Raw genomic sequence first — 21,085 nt, 5'->3', positions numbered from 1 at the left:
GCCATACACAAGGTAGCACCATAGTTGCTACTGTGGGATCTACACTAAGTCCACAACTTAGTGACTATCCTCAACGTGCGTACTCAATTCGTTTGCGAATTGACTAAGGTCTACATCATTCTTGATGACTACCTCAAGACGTGTTTATACAACTTGCATAATTACTTGGCATCTACTGTTAATACAGACTATGCCCAATTTGAGGTCTACACTTTTATGGTGATTACCTCCATTATTTTATTATGCACATGAGATCTTTACACCATTAATAATACAAGATTTATCTTGTATCTATCTTGCATCCCATAATTACAACACACCACAGCATTTTAATAACTTAAAATGTTCTTATGGTTTGCCTCGTGTAGGGTAAATGACCGTCAAATAGTTTGATTTGCTTGCTCTAGACGGCCACAATTATCCCACATGGGCTGTGGATGTAAAGGTTAGTCTTACGTTTCATGGACTTTATCGAGCTGTGTTACCACCCGAAGAGGGTGTTGCACCTCTTGATGATCAACATGTATACACGGCCCTATATCTCATTAGGAGCCATATTCATCCTGATCTTAAGGCTGAATACTTGTTGGAAGAGAACCCACGAAATCTATGAAATTCTCTTAAGCAACACTATGAACAACAAAAGGCACTTGTCCTGCCTACGGCCAACTATGAGTGGACGCAACTTCGCTTATAGGATTTTAAAACTATGAGTGATTACAATCATGCTGTTCATAGGATTTGCTCAAAGTTGTAATTCTACGAGAAAGAACCTACAGATGTGGATAAAATAGAAAACACTCTGTCTACTATGCTTCCCTCTGAAAGGATTCTTCAACAACAACACCGTGAAAGGCGTTTCCAGGTTTATTCTGAGCTTATACAAACTTTACTTAAGGCTGAAAAACATTCTGAACTTATGGTTTGTAATAATCAGCAGCACCTCGTAGGGTCTGCTCCATTGCCTGAAGTACATGCTTACACTCAGAATAAACCCAAATTTGATGGTGGACTTTCTAAGACCCATCCTCAGGGAAATTCCAAGAAAGGTAAAAAACAACACAGACGCAATAAGAAATCTCAAACTCGTGTCTCCAACAATGGTTAGAACATTTCGAAACACAGGAATGACAAACTTGTGTGTTAGAAGCGTGGTTGTTATAGCCATACTATAAAGAAATGTCGTACCCCAAGTCATCTTGTGGATCTCTACTTAAAGTCTGTGGGTCGTGGAAGTGCTGCACCAGGACAGAAGTATGAAGCCCACTTCAACATTCGACCTGACACCACTAAGAATGAGGCTGGTTGTTCGCAACAAGTTCCAATGGAACCAAGCAACAACAACATACGAGGAGGCGAGGATCTTGTTGATACGGGGAATATGATCGTGGAATATGCATCCAACGACACATTTGGAGACTTTGAATAGGCTCCCAATCCCTTAGATTCTAATATCTTTATGTCCTAGTGATTATAATAGTTAAAATAATTTATGTCCTATATGTTGTAAATATTTAATAATGTCATCATTATTTGGTTTGAATATCCAATAAATGTAATATACACATTTGATATTCAATAAATAAAGTATGTATTCTATATATCATCAAAGAGTTTTATATCAAATTCTTTATTTATATATAGTTTCTACGAGGGTCAATCTGATGGAGGAGGAATTATGCCTAGTGGACAGTGGTACCACTAATTCTATACTTAGAGAAATAAAATATTTCCAAACTCTTACAAAAAGACAAGAAAATGTTTTGACAATCGCCGGGCGCGATGCTACAATAGTTGGCTCTGGTCGTGCCACTATTGTACTCCCCATGGGTACCCAAATTATAATTGAGGATGCATTATTGTATCCCGATTCAAAGCGTACCTTGTTAAGTTATAGAGATATCCGTCAAAATGGTTTCCATATAGAAACCCGTGATGACAATAATGAGGAAATTCTCCTTGTTACTAAAAATAGCGGATATGGCAAACAAATTATTGAGAAAATTTCATCTTTTCCGTCTGGATTGTACTACACATACATCAAACCCGTACCGCATGTTGCGTACAAGGTAATTTTTCATAATGGTGACGCATTCAAAATTTGGCATGAACGCCTTGGACATCCTGGTATAAGGATGATGCGAAAAATTATCAGCAATTCTAAAGGTCATGAGTTAAATACTGCTAAATTCCCAAAATCTTTAGATTTTATGTGCACTTGATGCGCTACAGTGAAATTGATCATAAGGCCATCGACCGTTAAGATCCAAAATGAGTCACTAAAATTTCTTGAACGCATTCAAGGAGATATTTGTAGCCCCATACAACCAATGTCTGGACTGTTCAGGTACTTCATGGTTCTAATAGATGCATCTACTCGATGGTCTCATGTGTCTTTTGTCCACACGTAACCATGCATTTGCAAAAATTATTGCTCAAGTTATTAGACTTAGAGCACATCATCCTGAACATCAAATTCAATCAATTCGAATGGGCAATGCTGCTGAATTTTCCTCAAAGGCTTTCAACGATTATTGTATGACTTTGGGAATTCAAGTTCAGCACTCTGTCCCATATGTCCATACACAAAATGGTTTAGCAGAATATCTTATTAAGAGAATTAAACTCATTGCAAGACCGTTATTACAAAACTGTGACCTACCAACTTCATGTTGGGGTCATGCAGTCTTACACGCTGCTGACTTAATTCAATTACGACCAACTGCATATCACATAGTCTCCCCATTGCAATTAGTATGTGGAAATATGTCAAATATTTCCTATCTGCGAAAATTCGGTTGCGCTGTATACGTACCGATCTCACTGCCTAAGCGTACTTCTATGGGCCCACATAGGAAACTTGGTATCTATGTGGGATATCAATCACCATCAATTATCAAATACCTCGAGCCTCTTACAGAGGACTTATTCACGACCCGATACGCTGACTGCATATTTAATGAGGACCATTTCCCGACATTAGGGCGAGATTTCAAGTACCAAAACGAATGTCAAGAAATCATCTAGAATGCCTAAGGCATTCCCCCCTCAGATCCATGTACTCTAGAGACTGAACAACAAGTTCAGAAAATCGTAAACTTACAACATATTGCAAATAACCTACCAGAAGCATTTACTGATTATAAGGATGTCACTAAATCCTCTTATCCTGCTCGCAATGCGCCCGAAAGAGTGGAGGTACCAATAAAAACCATTCAACTCCCACTTTCAAAGAAGAGGGAGAGAAGTACGGTCGCTCCTAAGGAAAATGCTATAAGTAAGCGTTCGAGGATATCGAGGGCTAGATCCTCCAAATCAGTAAATCCAAGCCAACCTCAAGTTGGTAGACACCCAATAGTGGATAAAAATCCAACATCAGGACCAAATCCACAACCCGGATCAACGGTGCATCCAAATTCTGATCCTGGGATATCAGAACACCCTGACTCCATAGTTTTGGAAAATATTGAGTCAAATAATGGGATGAAAGAAATTTTCATCAATTACATAGATTCTGGAGAATCATACGATCGTAAGACTACTGTTGTCGACATGTACTTCTCCACAGCAATTGTAGAAATCTTTCTCAATGATCCAGATCCCAAGACCATGGTAGAGTGCAAAAAGCGCTCGGACTGGGCTCAATGGAAAGAAGCAATTTAAGCTAAGATAGCCTCGCTCACTAGAAGAGGGGTATTCACATCTGCAATACCTACACCTTCCAAAGTCTTTCATGTAGGCTTTAAATGGGTTTTCGTCCGGAAACAGAATGAGAACAATGAGGTGGTGAGATATAAAGCGAGGCTAGTAGCACAAGGGTTCACGCAGAGACCCGGCATTGATTACAATGAAACATATTCTCCTGTAATGAGTAGAATTACTTTTCGATACTTAATATCATTGGTAGTTCAAAATCATCTATCTATGCAGTTGATGGATGTGGTGACAGCATATCTATATGGGTCACTTGATTTGGACATATACATGAAGGTTCCCGATGGAATCCAAATTCCAAATCCAAACACAAATCGCAACATGTATTGTGTAAAACTACAAAAGTCATTATATGGCTTGAAGCAGTCGGGACGAATGTGGTACAACCGACTGAGGGAATTCCTTCTAAAGAAAGGATACTCTAACAATGATGATTGCCAATGTGTTTTCATTAAGAAATCTTGAATGAGATTTTGTATTATATCCGTGTATGTTGGTGATTTAAATATCATTGGCAACCCAAAGGATATAGATGAAGCACGCAAACATCTAAAGAGGGAATTCGAGATAAAGGATTTGGGTAAGACCAAGTATTGCTTAGGCTTACAATTTGAGCACCGCCTTTCAGGGATTTTAGTGCATCAATCAGCCTATATCCAGAAAATATTGGAGAAATTCAATATGGATAAATCATACCCTAATAAAACTCCGATGGTTGTTCGTTCCTTAGAAATAGGGAAAGATCCATTTAGACCACGGGATATTGGGGAAAAGATGTTGGGACCAGAGATCACATATCTCAGTGTCATTGGCGCACTTATGTATCTTGCAAATTGCACTAGGCCTGATATCGCATTTGCAGTGAACTTATTAGCTAAGCATAGTGCGGACCCAACTCGCTGTCATTGGACGGGAGCGAAGTGTATCCTCAAATACCTTAATGGCACAAAGGATCTTGGTTTATTCTTCAAGAAAAATCATGATCCCATTATGATTGGTTATACTGACTCAGGTTACTTATCTGATCCTCATAACGAAAAATCTTAAACAGGATTTGTATTCCTACATGGAGGTACAACTATTTCATAAAAGTCTTCTAAACAAACTCTGACAGTGACCTCTACTAATCATTCTAAAATTATTGCTCTATACGAGGCATCACGAGAATGTATATGGCTTCGCAGAATGATTAACCACATATAACAGTCATGTGGTATTGGTTCAATTGAATCACCTACAATTATCTATGAAGATAGTTCCTTAGACCGAATTTTAGTCCATGTCCCATCGGATGTTTGGACACATACATAGAGTATTAAATATAGACTAAAAATAACTAATTACACAGATTGCGACTAATTTGCGAGACGAATTTTTAAGGCTAATTAGTCCATGATTTGATAATATGGTGCTACAGTAAATATGTGCTAATGATGGGTTAATTAGGCTTAATAAATTCGTCTCGTAATTTAGTCTTCATCTGTGTAATTAGTTTTATAATTAACTCATGTTTAGTCTTCATAATTAACATCCGAACGTCCGATGTGATATAGACTAAAATTTAATTTGTAGAACCAAACACCCCCTAGGTTGAGCGTTGTTCTTGCTGGTGATCCCAGACTGACAGACTGAGACTGTTCTTTCTTGTTGGGCTGCCTTGCCGTCGACGGCCAGGGGCTAGCTCTTATCGAGGCGGCGCTGCGCTCTGACACGGTGCTCTCCGACGTCTTCCTGGCGAAGTGATGGAGATACTGATGTATTGCCCGGCTGTCAGAGGACGTTCTATTTAGGCCTTGTTTCCATCGCATCAAATCTTTAAACACATACATGGAGTATTAAATGTAGATAAAAAAATAACTAATTACACAGTTTAATTATAAATTACGAGATAAATCTTTTAATCCTAGTTAGGGCATGATTGGACAATAATTGTCAAATACAAACGAAAGTGTTACAATGCCAAATACTGATTCCTAACAGCGATCTAAACAAGGCCCTAGTCCCATTTCTGCTTGTCAGATTTGTCGATCTGTCTTTTTTTTTTATTTGAGACGAATTTGTCGATCTGTCTGTGCTAATGTGATGCTTGTGTTCGTTTAGTTCCAAAAAAACGTCACGTGTACCGTGTACGTTCGTCATGTGTACGTTTATCTGATCTCTGTGCGTGCGGGATGCGGAAGCGTAAATGCCAAATTTGGTCCGGCAAAACCAAATTACTTAATTAATTAGTAGACATTCTGTATTGCAAAAACCATGTATCCGGAAAAAACAAAACAATCCTAAAAAACGAAATATCCTATAATTTAAAACGGAGAGAGCACCTCACAACTTTTTGGCCACTATTTATTTTTCTGATGATTTTGGCAACCTCATGTATGCATATGGATTGGCTGCTATGCAGTGGCCAAGACAATGTGAGGCTAAGAGAATGTGCTGACGGCAGTATCGGAGCTAAAATATATAAAAGAGTAAAATGCGAGTAAAATGCATCGGAGGTCCATTAATTCTTGGCCATGTTTAATTTGGCCATAATTGTCCGCTCGTTGACAAATTAGGCTCAAAACGTTCGTCTCGCAAAGTACAACCAAACTGTGTAATTAGTTTTTGATTTCGTCAACATTTAGTACTGCATGCATGTACCGCAAGTTTGATGTGATGGAGAATCTTCTTTTTGCATAGTGTCAAATTCAGGAATTTGGGAGAACTAAACATGCCCTTCGCTTCCCTCGCCTCAACCGCTCTCCCAGCGCTCGCCTCGTTGCCTTGTGCTCGCCATAGCCATGGACAGCAAGCAGAACTCCATTGCCGCTGCCATTCCTCCTCCGTCGAACACCCTTGCAGCTCCCATTCGCATCCACCTTAGCCGCTCCCTGCTCCACAGCCCTCTCGCGCCCTCCTCCTTCACCTTGGCTCGGCCGCAGCTCCTCTCCGCCGGGCTGCCGCCATGCGAGCCTATTGGCGCTAGCGGTTGCCGTGGCCGGGCCACCTCAGGCCGCCTACCGGCCATCAGTGACCACCAGCGAGTGCGCGCGACCCTGCTGATGCTCCACCACCACTCCACCGCCGCCGACAAGCCTCCTCCGGCCGTCCATGGCGAACTCCCGCGCCTCCCCTGCTGTGATTTGCGACCAGGGACCCCATGCTAGAATTCGACAAAGGGAAGGGGTCTAACTGCGAAGTCTGTGACTCAAATGAATAGTGCCGATAAGGACCCATTTGCAGTAAATTTGCTGAATCTTTGGAAATTCATAGTAATTCATAGGAAATTCGTAAAATAGCAAATGAGGACTTTTTGGAATCCTTGTGAAATTATCTATGCATTAGATCTATAATATGGCATGTTTTAGTTTCAATATTTTGCGGTAAAAATAGATTTGTGCAGTAAGGTTGTAATGTTAGTTGAATTTGTTATTTTCCATAACTGCAGATCTAGGGCTCCAAATGAAGTGAAATTTTTGTGGCATGCTACTCATGTGATAGTTGATGTGTGGTAAAAATTTCATGAGTATTGGATGAAGTATGAGTGAGTTATTGGTTTATCTTGCTCTCACATGATTTCTTGCTTTAGCAACTTGTCTTTTTCATAGAGGTTGCTATACATATTCAAATAGAGTGAAATTTGTACAGTAGACTATTGAGAGGATATGTGAGCCACTGTAATTTTTGTAGAATTTATTGTATACTTTTGGTATATGTTCATTAAGTCACCCTGTTATCTAAAATAAATTAAGAAATGCATTAAAAGAATTTATTTGGTCATGGACACTAGGTTTTCTGGTGTTCTTTAGTCATGTGTGATATGTTGGTAAAGTTGGTTGTGCCTAATTATGTGTTTGCAACATAAGTTAATATTTATTTTCTTGCAAATGTGGTTTATGGACAGATCTGGGAACCTAGCAAAGTTCTTCATGATAATGTGCTTTGTTGTGAAACTTGTTTATACAAAAGTTGTAGATAATTTATGTATCTAGCTGCTGTTAAAATTTGGTATCATTTGGCTGAGTAGTGTTTGAGTTACAACTGTTTAAAGTTAGAATATAGGATTTGTTGCTCTCTGTTTTGTATGAACCAGTTTCTATAAAGGTATAATTTCGACCTACTTAACTTGGGAATCATGATGTGATGGTTATAGATGAAATTTAGATAATTTCATAAGCTTTCCAAAATGTCTTCTTGCAAGTCATTTGGATTTGTGTAACTCTAGTTATAGCTAAATCTTGCAGCTGCTGTTTGCATGTCCAGAAATTGGCAGATTCCAATTATAGTGTTTGCTTGTATATTGTTAAGTGTGACTTATGCCTTGAATGATGACTGAGTTAGAGCACCTGAGATCTTGGGAAACTTGTGTCATGCTTGGTGTTGTCGTCTTCTTTGCCATCTTAGCATGATAGGTTGTGTGATGTTAGTTAAATAGCTATTGATGTCTATGTCTTGCATAATCTTGTGTTTGTCTTGAATGCTTATGTGATGCATCTTGTGTTACCATTCATCACATTCATACACATGCATCTTGCATCTCATCTAGGTGCGCTAGATGAACCACGTGAAGGACGTGATGTTGGAGCCGAACCCGAAGACGGTGTATGGAGGATCTATCCCGTAGATGGAAGGACTAAGCGAGTGCTAGGACGGAGATGTCACCAGGACGGTGCAAGCTAACTGAACTGACTTGTGTTGGATCCCAGGCAAGCCCCGGAGCATTCTAAGTCTCCCATGTTTTTACAAATATATTGAGTATATCTTATTGTTGATGATGCATTAAGTATAGGAATTGGTTGGAACCAATTGTTGCATTATATCCCTACCTTGTCCAGATAAAATCCTATGAATCCTAATTAAGTGTAGGATCGAATGATGCTTAGCTAAGCATAGACCGGTAGAAGTCGGGTGATTTCCTGTCACCTGCGAGATGTAGGATGAGCTCTGGTCACGGTTGGCTATATTTGCTATCATGAAAAAGAACCATGTGTTCATAATGAAAGGAGACCGGACGGGATGATGGTAGTGCAGCAACAAGGCATGGAGGTCTTGGGCGTGAATCTATCCCCGTCTATGTCGTTTAAGGACCGATACGCTGTATATCCTCATGTCATGTTGAACGCAGCCTAACACTTAGCTGGCCGGATAAGTCGTTCCGACCGTGAAGCCTAGTAGCTCGACTCAGGCTGGGGACGCGAGCAGTGGCGTGCATTCTGGAGGTAGTAAGGATGTGCGGAGAGCCATTGGCATAAGTCTAAGGCGGGTTAGAGTCCCGAACAACCTTGGCAGAGTGGTTCTCTGAGAATATCGATCTGTTCGGACTCGCGACTCCTGAATCGTACCAAAGGTGACTCGTTTGCGACCCTGACGGGGGAAGCAGGGTTTGTGTTTAGGAATACCCCTCTAGCTGGATAGGAATCGATTCGAATCACCGTCTCTCCTGGATAGTGAGAACTTGACTGAGCAGCGGCAACGTAGATTCACTAAATTTAAAGATATGGTTAAATGATGATGATGATGATGATAATGACAATGAGCTATGAAATACCTGATATGGTTATTATTGTTTGTAACTTAATCAAGTGATTGAGTAGTACAGGTGCTAATATAGATGGTAGGTAATGGCTAAAAGTCACTGCTAGTACAGGTGAATAATGCTAATGGTTACTCAAGCTTTTATGCAAAAAGGTTGTCCAGCCAGATCCACTAAATTAAGCTATGCATGATCCTTGGTGTCATTTGTTTTGGTTTCCGACGGGTAAGTCTAGCTGAGTACATTCGAGTACTCAGGGTTTATCCCACCATGTTGCAGGTGGAGTTCTCGGCCTGTTGAAGATGGTGGCTAACCACCGATGGGCTCGGTGATTCTATAGTTACTTCTCATCTATATGCTTTTGTTGGATGATGTCACTTATGCTAGCAATATATTTGGAACTTATATTAATGTAATCATTTGAAAGCTATGTTGTTTTCACTAAGCGGTTTTGAAACCCAAACTTGTACTTTTATTTGTGAACCCTTATGTAATATTATTTCTGCTGCAACCCTGTGTATGTGATGTGTATTTGCTTAATCACGCGATCTTGGTTGTGATGTTGATTTACTGAGGTCTTTCGAGACACTCGGCGGACTACCGGGTTTATATAAGTGAAAGTATGTGTGTGTCAACGTGTTAGCGGGGACAGCCGTACTTGATCTTGTATAAATTGGGCGGTTCTGTTACAGAAATTGACTCCTATATTTCCTACTTAAGCATATGTGCAAAGCTACAATCCAAACTCTTAGCACATATATAGGGGAGCAATTACTACCATTTGGAGTTCATGAAACTTGTCCATAACCTTTACCAATGGTAAATATGGTTAGGCAAGCAACATGGATTCAAATGAACTTAAATTCATATCTTTGTGAAAGGGTTGTTATCAATTACCAAAAAGGGGGAGATTGAAAGCTCTAGTTTGGTTTTGGTTAATTGATGAAACCCTAAGTGCTAACCTAGTTTATTAAAGTGATTATGAGATAGGTAGCACTATTCCAAGTGATGAAGCAATGACACAGATCATGACAATGGTGATGGCATGGTGATGATCAAATGCTCAAACTTGGAAAAGAAGAAAGAGAAAAACAAAAGGCTCAAGGCAAAGGTATAAAATGCAGGAGCCATTTTGTTTTAGTGATCAAGACACTTAGTGAGTGTGATCACATTTAAGATAGATAGCTGTACTATTAAGAGGAGTGAAACTCGTATCGAAATGCGGTTATCAAAGTGCCACTAGATGCTCTAATTCATTGCATATGCATTTAGGATCTAGTGGAGTACTAACACACTTGAAAATGTTTGTGAAAATATGCTAACACATGTGCACAAGGTGATACACTTGGTGGTTAGCACATTTGAGCAAGGGGAAGAAGACAGAGGAGATGCCAGCGTCGGTCAAGTGATCGGACGCTGGATCTGATTGCACCGGACGGTGACTGCCTGCGTTCGGTCGCGTTAACTCGGCAGTGCAGTGGATAGGGTATACCACCGGACGCTGGACTATGTCCGGTCAAGGTGGACCGGACGCGTCCGGTCGAAGAAAAACAGATTTCGACCCTTACTGTACTCGACCGGACGCTGAGGCTCCAGCGTCCGGTCAGTAATACCGGAGCGTCCAGTCGGCACTTAGCCGTTGAGATCTGACGATTCTGTTTTAACTCAAAGTGACATGTGGCAAAGATCAGTGGACCAGACGCTGAGTCCAGGGTCCAGTCAGTATGACCGGAGCGTCTGGTCAGAGCGTGTTTTGCCCAGTGAAGGGGTATAACGGCTCTATTCCATGGGGGCTTCTATTTAAGCCCCATGGCCGGCTGTAGCTCAAAAAACCTTGCACATTTTCATTAACATAGCAACCTTGTGAGCTTAGCCAAAGCCCTCCCACTCATCTCCATCATTGATCCATCATCATTGTGAGATTGGGAGAGAATCCAAGTGTATTGCTTGAGTGATTGCATCTAGAGGCACTTGGTATTCGTGTTGCGCTGCGGATTTCGCTTGTTTCTCTTGGTGGTTGCCACCACCTAGACGGTTGGAGCAGCGGTGGAGAATTAGCACGAGTTGGTGATTGTTCGTGGCCATCTCCGGTGATTGTAAGGGGAGTTGTACCTTCCCCGGCGGAGTCTCATGTCATTGAGTTACCTCACTTGTGGGTCGGTTCTTGTGGTGTCCTATCGTGTGGACGAGGTTTGTGAAACACCTCTTAGCCACCGAACCACCAAGTGTTGGTCGACACAACGGGGACGTAGCGTGTTGGCAAGCACGTGAACCTCGGGAGAAAATCGATTGTCTCTTGCCATTTGCATTCTCCTGGTGATTGGCTTAATCTTCATCTTGTGATTGATTCATCCCCTACACGGCGGTATAATCACCCTACTCACTTATTTATATTTTTGCAAACTAGTTGATATAAGCTCTTTAGTGTAATTAGAATTGAGAGATTGCTTTATTATTTATATTCATCTAGTTGAGCTCTTTAGAGTAGCAAGGTTGAGAGCTCTTAGTAAGTAGTTATATAGCAAGTTTGGGTGCCTAAGTAATCATTGCAACTAGAATTGTTGGATAGGTGGCTTGCAACCCTTGTAGAGCTAGAGCAAGTTTGCATTACACTATTTGTTATACTAATCAAATTGCTCTAGTTGATTTGTAGAATTTTAAATAGGCTATTCACCCCCCTCTAGCCATATTAGGACCTTTCAGAAGGCTAGTCCCTGCTGCAAATCGAAGAACACAAGCAAGAATGCAACTCAAGTAAAGTGACAATTTGCAGATGTATGATTAAGATCTCAACGTGGGGTTTCACAAACCGATAATGGCTACTGTTCAAAGATAGATTAATCTAAAGCAAAACTCAAACCCTAACGTAGGCGGCGGCTACTAATTATATAGCCTAAGGAGCGTCCAAGAACCCCTACTCACGTCCCTAAGGAGTCCCGACACGTTACAAGGCCCAAACAACCCAAAAGACGATGACGCAGCACCCAGACAAATTCTGAACGTCAACTTGTTTCGACGATTTATGTTGATTCTGAAAGAATTTTGATATGGGACCACTTTCATTGGTTACTTTATCAAATTATCTTTTCATCCATATATGGATCGTAAAAAATGGAGTTCGGATGCGTCTTGACGTGGGACTACTTCCATTGGTTACCTTATCAAATTATCTTTCCATCCATATATGGATCGTCGAAAACGGAGTTCGAATGCGTCTGCGCATCCATTTTATTGAAGACTAGTCCTGAAGGTCGAGGCTAACTCGAACTCAAGTTAGACTGGGCCTCTAGCTTGGCTTGGATGTCTTTGACAGCCTCCTAAGGAGGTGCCCACGGAGGAGGACGTCTAAGGGCTTCCTTGGTGTGTTCTCCATCTTCTTGGGGCATGTTCCAACTTGGACCATGGTCCCAAGGTTGCATGACAAGTCCAAGATGACGTCGCAACACCCGATAGAAATAGTAATAGATTGTCGTGATGATTTTAGGACCTTGCCGACGTGATATTGAGGTGGGACCAGATCTATTTGAAAGCTTATGAAACAAGCTTTCCATCAAGTGCTCATTGATCTCAATCGCACTTTGGATGAAGAAGTTATGGCCTTTCCAATAAAGTATTGTCGGGCCGCCGATGAATTGAAAGTTCAACTTTGATGGACTTGCATTTTGAGACACATTTGTGCCTATAAGCAAATAATGACATATACATGTGAAACCAAGTGAATTGTACCAAAAATCACTATGCAAATATTGGAACGAGCTCACCTTATAATCAATGGTCGTATCCGATGGTGTCATGTCCTCATCAACATGCACCTCGGCCTCGTCCCGAATCCATCTCAAGTACCTCCTCTCCTCCGTCAATTGCTGCTAGCAGGATGCAAATCTAGGCTCCAGCTGGCTGCTGGCATGCCGCTCCTGCTCGCTCCGCTCAAGTCGCAACTGTACGCTACCATGCATGGCCAATGGCTAGCTACACGCCCGCTGAGGGCTGAGGTGTTGGCCGCCGACTTGGTTGCTCCTGCTTGTGCTCGATGGCTCGAGCAGTCGGACGTCAGGCCTCTAGGCTCCGGCAGTTTGGCGGTGATGGGCGATGCTCGAGGGACGGTGGGCGGTGGCCTTCAATGGGTTGATGTTGCCTGATGGGCTAAACCAAAGTCAGGCCTAGGTGCCAGCTTGCCCAGTCATCTTCTATCACTGGCTTGGTTGCTCCTCGCGCTTGATAGCTTGGGCAGTCGGGTGTCAGGCCTCTAGGCTCCGGCAGTCCGGCGACAACGGGCGATGCTCGGGGGGACGGTGGGCGGTGTCCTTCAATGGGCTAATGTTGCGTGATGGGCTGAACCAAAGTCAGGCCCAAGCGCCAGCCTACCCAGCCATCTTCTATCACCGGCTTGGAGGAAAGTTATGGGGCCAGTAGATAGAGCGAGGAGGAAAGGGGAGTAGATAGAGTGGGAAGGGAAGAGGGGGCGGATTGAATCAAGAGTTACGAGAGATGAGAGACAAAAATGGAGCGCAATGGGGGTGGGGGGGAGGTCGAGTAGTTCCAAAATTTATTTTATATATGTAGGATTTTTATGGAGTAGCTTTTAATGAATCACTTAGTAAACTTGCGTCTCTGCTCAAGCATGACACTAGTTATTAGGCCATGCCATCAGGAGCATGACTTACATCAGGCCATGTTATGCTTGGGCCGCACCTTAACGGGTCGTGCCTTGTGCTGTCCATTTAACCTAGCCCTTTTGGCTATCTATACCTGGAAGGCATGCATGGACCTTCCGATAGGTGTTGACCCTGCTAGGGTAGGGACTGAGGTGGATGTTGACTGGCGCATCACACTGACCATAGTGTTTATGGGATTATTGTGCAACACCTGAAGAACTGATTTGCTGAGACTCGGTTTGTAGTGGATTTTTTGGGCTAACTAGACTTTATCGACAAAGCATATCTGTGGCTTGCAAATTTATGGGTGAAGATTATTTTAGTGTGACCAAGATTGGACCCAAGGATCGTATATATATATTTACTAAACTTTTGATCCAAATAAATCCTTGTGTCAAATCTTGGTCAAAAATTATTGATGGCGGCAGGAGTACTCTATCATTGTGCAGCAGACATATGCAGTCTTATAGGTTGGAGATGGAGTACGAGGAAGATAGACGCGCTTCGCTGCGCCCGTTTATTAAGCGGACACACTTATATTTGTTTAATTAACTACCCTTTAGGCACTAAGCTGCATAGTACGATCATAAGGGAACAATGGACAGCTTGGATTTGTATTTTTGCAGAAATAAACCTGGCAGTGTCCTTTCTCGTATATGACACGTACGATTATGTATGAATGGTTGTTTCCCCCATACATTAGTAGTTCCATTTCAAGTAAAAACGGAGCTTATGAAGAAAGGGAAGAAAGGGGAGGACGAATCGGCCGAGGCAAGATGCTCGACATGATATGGAGTTTGTTTATTTATCTTTCCCTCCATCACAGAAATAATGTTATTAGCATAGTTTCACGATTTAGTATCTTAAATTTGATTAATTATAAATTAAAAAGTATCCATATTTATGACACCAAATAAACATCAATATTTATTAATATTAATTACGAAGTGTATTTTCATAATAAATTAATTTAGAGTCATACACTTCCCTAGAAACTACGTGGCACGTTACATTCAGTATACACTGTGTACTACTGCTGCTAATAGATAATTTAGCAGCCTTCTCTAATCTAATCTCACGCCTGCTCTCGTGCAACGCACGGGGGCCAGGCCGTAGCCGTACTGACCCCGCAACCGCAAGAGTGACCGGCCGTACGGAACACCCCCGCAAGTGGAGGCGAGCCAGCCAGCCGGCCCGGCCGGTCGCGCCGCACTGCTGCGTGCTTCCCCACCCCCCCCTCTCTCTCTCGCTCGCTGCCACGCGGGGCCCATCCACCACCGACCCGGCGCCGTCGCCGCCATCGAGGCGTTTCCTTTCGTTTGGGTTTGGTTAGGGCGGCGGCGGCGGCGGCGGAGGAGGAGGAGAGTGGTGCCGCGGCGGGAACGGGAGGGGAGAGGCCATGGCGGACGCGGCGCCGCCGGGGCTGCCGGTGGCGGCGGACAGGGACAGGGACAGGGACAGGGACAAGGACAAGGACGACCGCCGCCGCTGGGCGGCCCGCTGCAGCTTCGCCGTCCTCGGCATCATGAGCACCCTCCTCGTCTACGGCGTCCTCCAGGTGGGTTGGGTTGGGTCGCTGGTAGTGCTTCCTCCGTCTTCGCTCCGTCCCCGGCCACCATTTCTTCTCCGCTCCCTCTGGCAGTCATGTATCCATTCCGGCCCGAATTCCCCACCGCACCGAGACTTATTAGACAATAGCATCCGCGAGCGGGATCGCTGCGTGTTGATCTGTCGCCTCCGGCCGAATCCGCGGCGGCCGCGATACAACTGGTGCTGTGGCTTCCGGTGCTCAGCTTCATCGCGAATTTCGCTACCGTGTGGCACAGTATGCAATCTTCAGCTGCGATTCGACTGGCCGCACAGGGTTTCATGCCCATGGCGCCGCATAGCACAAGGCCCTTGTTCCCTTGCGCACCGTCCTTCCTGGCTCCCTATCATCTCCCCAAGCACTGCCTCCAGTCCAAACCAACGACAAGCATGCCGACCTCTTCCTCGCTCTGCTCTCCACTTCAGTTCCCACTAGCGACTGGTGCATTCACAAACATGTTATTATTATGATGACAGGGTACAGCCATACCTGTATTACTCATCTTTGTCTCTTATAATTGGCCAATATATTGCTCTTTACCAAGCACCTTGAGACATTCTGGTTCCTTTATCACACTGAGCTAACTTACTAGATGTGTTTTTGTGGCGATGTTGTGTAGGAGAAGATCATGAGGGTTCCGTATGGAGTGGAGAAGGAGTTCTTCAGATACTCGCTTTTCCTTGTTTTCTGTAACCGCATCACCACATCCATGGTGTCTGCGATGGTGTTACTGGTATGATGGACCCCTGCCCGCAGGTTACCTCTCCAACTCGTCTGGATCTGCAGGCCTGTTAATTCTGTATTTGTAATCCTGTGCAGGCAAGTAAGAAATCCTTGGACCCTGTGGCTCCGCTACACAAATATGGTGTTGTCTCCATATCAAATATACTGACCACTACCTGCCAGTATGAGGTTGGATAGTTTCTGTCCTCCATTTCTTTTGCCATATATATGTGTTGTTTCGTGCTGCTTCTTTACTGAATATGTAAAGTAACTTTTTTCCAGGCCCTCAAGTATGTCAGCTTCCCTGTCCAAACGCTTGCTAAATGTGCCAAGATGATACCTGTCATGGTAATCTCTTCTCCTATACCGTAACCAGTGATCAAACCGTCTTTTTCGTACATCACTATTTTCTAGCCTGCTAGGGAAGCATCAGTGTCTTTCAAGTTCTAATGGTTCTTGGTTGAGTATTGACGGTTGATTGAAGCAATTACACTGTCTGTCTGTACAGTACAGTTTGGTGCCAGTAGTCATTGGAACTGATAACCATGTATCAGATGTTAAATATATGAAGTAATATTTGATAATATGCATGCGAGGATTATTGCGCCCGATTTAATGGCTCTCATTTAAGTAATATTGATTGATTGAAGCAATTACACTCTATGTCACTGGAACTTATATCTTTGGATCAGATGCTAAATACATAACGAGAATGTTCAATAAGATGCATGTGAGAATGTGCAAGATGAATCTGGTGGTCTCAGTAATGTGCATGTTACATGTTTACATATATTTCCTTGGTAATCAAGATTAGTGCCATCTTATAGCTATTATCTTCTTTTTATGATTGGTAGATCTGGGGCACAATAATAATGAGAAAGAAGTATGGCGGAAAAGATTACTTCTTTGCTGTCATCGTGACTCTGGGTTGCGCATTGTTCATTCTATATCCGGTAATTCTACATGTCCAACTCTCTCCTCTTCAATATTAAGCATCACATGCTTGCATTCCGGTATGAATTGTCTACTGCTATAGAAAAAGAATCGAGAGCATATAACTGTTTCAATTACTATCAATCTTGCATTGCATTTCAAGTAGAACAGGCATAGCACAAATGTTAGGGCTGAACTAGTTGCAGGATAGAGATAGGATTTTATCTTCCAAAAATAGATTAGAGCAAGTATAATAGCAGACTGTAAGCCGACTAAATGCTGAGGTGGAGGAGAGAGGGGAGGAGAGAGAGGAGAAGCGGGCTGTAAGCTTACAGCCGACTTGGACACAAGAACCAAGAAAGTCTGTGAGAGAGACAAGTGGGTCATGTATTAACTGTAAAGAGCTAACTACTATATGAGTGGGCTGAGAGAAGACTGCAAGGAACCTTACAGCCAGCAAGCCGGCTGTATTATTAGCCTTGCTCTTAGTTGGTTAGCATATTTCCGCATGAGCCTATGGAAACTGCTGGTAACCAACAAGTACTTCGGGGCTATTAACCAATGCATCCATGGCCAGAACTTCGGGGCTATTAACCAAGAGTGCTGGGCAGTGACAGAGCCAGGACTTAGAGTTGGATACTCCCCACTTCCACAGAAAAAAATCCAATTAGGCTACTTTCAAGCGAACTGATCTGATAAGAAATTTGGACTGCCTAGATCATCATTGTTAGTCTAATATATACGACCACAGGGGGTTTCGAAGATCCAAACAAACACACTTCTCCGACTGTAGGTTCCTCAGCTACTCCTTGACACCGAGGAATCCACCGCATTCCTGCGCTTCAAGTTGCAGCCGACAACAAGAGACTAATCAGCAAGATTTTTCTTCACAACAGCATAGCGAATCGAGAAGGATTGAAGGAAGCCTAGATGCTGGCCTGAAGTCCAAGTCATCCAACAAGATAATGAGTTATAGGGCGATCAGCAAGTCACACAGGCCACAAGCCCACAAAGGCACAGGGGCACCTGTGCCTTGTCCTCACCGCGCTGCGGCACTGCACGCCCTGCTGCTACCAGAGGCTGGGCCTATGGCTTTGCTGAATTGCTGCTCGTAGCCTCGCATCTTGTGTGTTGCGGCAGGACCTAGTGTTTGGCTCAAATGAATGTGTGGAGACGGGGAAGAGGAACATAGCCGCTGATGTTGCGTATTGCGAGAGACGAGAGAGAAAGGCACACTGCATACTGGTGGGCTGGCCTGTGGCTGTTGAATCAAGTGGGCCGTAGGGAGGGTATTGGGGCAGTGGGCTTAAGGTTGCATTAGGTTGAATTCTAGCTTAGAACAATAAGATTTGTCTCAAGATAACACATACATATACATCTATATACTTGATATACACCAATTCTTTTGCCAAAACAGTTGGGTATTTTCTGAAGCTATTCATTTTCCTTTTGTCCTTCATTGATGCAGGCGTCGATGGATGTGAGTCCATTTAATAAAGGCAGAGAAAGCACTATTTGGGGTGTTTCACTCATGCTCGGTTATCTTGGGTACAACTCTGCTGCTTCTTTCCATGCTAAAGAAAACAACAAATAACATTTAAAGTCCTGATGCAGCTCATGAAATCCTGTAATAACTCAGATTTCTGCTTCTTCACGATTTCTGGAAACATGTTTCTATTTTCCACTATAATATTGCCCTAAATTATTCCAGATGAATTAGGTGATGTTGTGATGCTAGAGCTATACTCTGTATCTTAGACACTAATACATGTATAGGTATGATTGTATGAAGCATTAGAAAAATGGCTACAGAGAAAAGATAGAGATACCTGACTTAATTTCAAAAGTTTTCTACCGTATGAGTATGATTTGGTATATCTAGTAAAATACTTGAAAATTTCCCAATAAGGACTTGTACTACTATTGGTAATCTGTATAGATGATACAGAGAACTAGTGGCTGATAAACTCACAGGGTTTTTACTTTCTTTCAGTCATGTTTGACACTACAGAACCTACCTAATCTTTTTTTTTTTTGACCCCATGTTCTGGATGTCCAGTTTTGATGGGTTCACAAGCACGTTCCAAGATAAACTCTTCAAAGGGTATGACATGGAAATACACAACCAAATATTCTACACGACGGTGTGCTCTTGTCTTCTTAGTTTAAGTGGTATGAACTATGATCTATGTGCTACAACCAAAGTTTAACTTAATTTTGTACTGGGCCCAATATGCTGAAATTTGATTAGTAATTCTGGACTTCCACTAATTCTACCACTTTTTTGCTACACTATATCAACATTATTAACAGTTTTAATGATTGTGCTTGCACATCTCTGATACTTTTTCCTTTTCACAGGGCTGATTCTCCAGAATCATCTGATTCCAGCTGTGGATTTTATGTTTCGTCACCCAGATTGCTTCTCTGATGTTCTAATCCTGTCCAGTGTAAGACTTACCTCCTTATCTTGTAATATGCACTGTTGCTTGCTCCTTGTTCTGAAGTGTGCCAGTTCAGAATGTAAACACAAAATCCACTTGAGCATAGATGTAAATGTTAGATGCAGAGTTAGCATGACGAACAGAAATGAAATAAATATGTAGAGAGATAGAAATTGTGAAATTCAGTGCAATGGAAAAAATATCTCTGAAATATAGTTCTTGGGCGATGTCAGTTTTTTTAGTTTTCCTTTCCTGTGCCTACAAAGCGAAGCTACTATTTTGGGTTTAAATACCTAAGGCAGCTTATCCTTTTGCTGTGGGATTTACTTTATGTACTATTCCAGGTTGCAACAGTTAGTCAGTTCTTCATATCCTACACCATTCGAACATTTGGGGCTCTCACATTTGCTACCATCATGACAACTAGACAGGTGGATATTGGCATCCTCAGTGTGATAATTCTCGCAGACATAATATTCAACCTCTTTTTCTAACAATAGTTGTCCATGCATTATTGTAGCTGGTGAGCATATTGCTGTCCTGCATCTGGTTTGTACATCCTCTCAGCTGGATGCAGTGGGTTGGCGCAGTAAGTCATCATCTACCTCCATCTCACCAGTCACCTCACAGTATCACCTGCTTCTGTTTCAACCATGAGTAACAACAAACGTTTCTTGTTACCAGGCCATTGTATTCGGAGCCCTATACACAAAGAGCTTCTTGAGGAGTAAACCGCAGAAGCCAGTGGCAAGCCCGCCACGTGGTTCTAGCCCGAATCCTGCTAACAATAGTTGACAATTGATGACATCATAACATAGGAAACAATGGACTTGTTGCGGCACCGGGACGAAATCTCTGTGACTGAGATCAATGGCACCATGGCGAGGTAACTGGACAGATAGGTTCCAGATGTAGCGCTGTTACTGCTCCTGACCTGGAGGTGATGAAGGTGGTCTCTTTTTTTTTTTCTTTTGGAAGAATCAAGGCGGTCCTAGTGTTAGTTCAGTATCTAGAGACCAAATGCTCAGGCAGCCCAGACTGTGTTAAGTGAACTGGGTTGTCAATTTTGTAGCTCAGGTCGTTCTCGGTTAACCTGTATCACAACAGTTTCATATCATAGAATAAAAGTATTTTTAGTCCGTAGAAAGATTTTATATACCCTCAACAATTAAGGTCAGATAGAAATATCGGCCACAGCGGCTTTGCTCGGTCAGGGTCATCCCTCATCCTCGGATCCACGACGCGAGATGCATTCCCCACAACGCGAGACCGCTGCCGCCAGGCTGCCACCACCAGGTGATCCCATCTCTGCACACATGGCCGTCAGACTGCCACCAGCCGATCCCATTCCATCCACAGCAGATACACACAGAGAAAGAGGAGGCGATGCCCTATAGTCGCCCCTGTCAACACACACACACACACACACACACACACACACACACACACACACAGAGAGAGAGAGAGAGAGAGAGAGAGAGCCATGGGAGGAGTGTGATGTTCTTCTGCCTTCCCG

General features: G+C 42.8%; 1 protein-coding gene across 1 annotated transcript; it reads left to right on the top strand.

The window, feature by feature from the left end:
• Nucleotides 1-15,058: 15,058 nt before the first annotated feature.
• On the top strand, nt 15,059-20,711 carry LOC136512577 (UDP-galactose/UDP-glucose transporter 5-like). Its single transcript, XM_066506543.1, has 11 exons — nt 15,059-15,439; nt 16,089-16,202; nt 16,289-16,381; nt 16,475-16,540; nt 17,047-17,145; nt 18,594-18,673; nt 19,185-19,297; nt 19,487-19,575; nt 19,914-20,000; nt 20,090-20,158; nt 20,254-20,711. Exons 1-11 carry the CDS (start codon nt 15,281-15,283, stop codon nt 20,362-20,364), a joined length of 1,080 nt encoding a protein of 359 aa, XP_066362640.1. The 5' UTR covers nt 15,059-15,280; the 3' UTR covers nt 20,365-20,711.
• Nucleotides 20,712-21,085: the final 374 nt, after the last annotated feature.

This window comes from Miscanthus floridulus, chromosome 16 (genome assembly GCF_019320115.1).
Source record: "Miscanthus floridulus cultivar M001 chromosome 16, ASM1932011v1, whole genome shotgun sequence".
Classification (NCBI taxonomy): domain Eukaryota; kingdom Viridiplantae; phylum Streptophyta; class Magnoliopsida; order Poales; family Poaceae; genus Miscanthus; species Miscanthus floridulus.
Note: the sequence above shows the minus strand (reverse complement) of the source record. Positions and strands in the feature narration are given on the sequence as shown.

Excerpts from the sequence above, each read along its gene's own strand:
- LOC136512577 (XM_066506543.1), top strand. The coding sequence starts at position 15,281 with ATGGCGGACGCGGCGCCGCCGGGGCTGCCGGTGGCGGCGGACAGGGAC. Across the intron at positions 16,203-16,288 it reads TGTCTGCGATGGTGTTACTG|GCAAGTAAGAAATCCTTGGA; the intron begins GTATGATGGACC and ends AATCCTGTGCAG. Across the intron at positions 16,382-16,474 it reads CCACTACCTGCCAGTATGAG|GCCCTCAAGTATGTCAGCTT; the intron begins GTTGGATAGTTT and ends ACTTTTTTCCAG.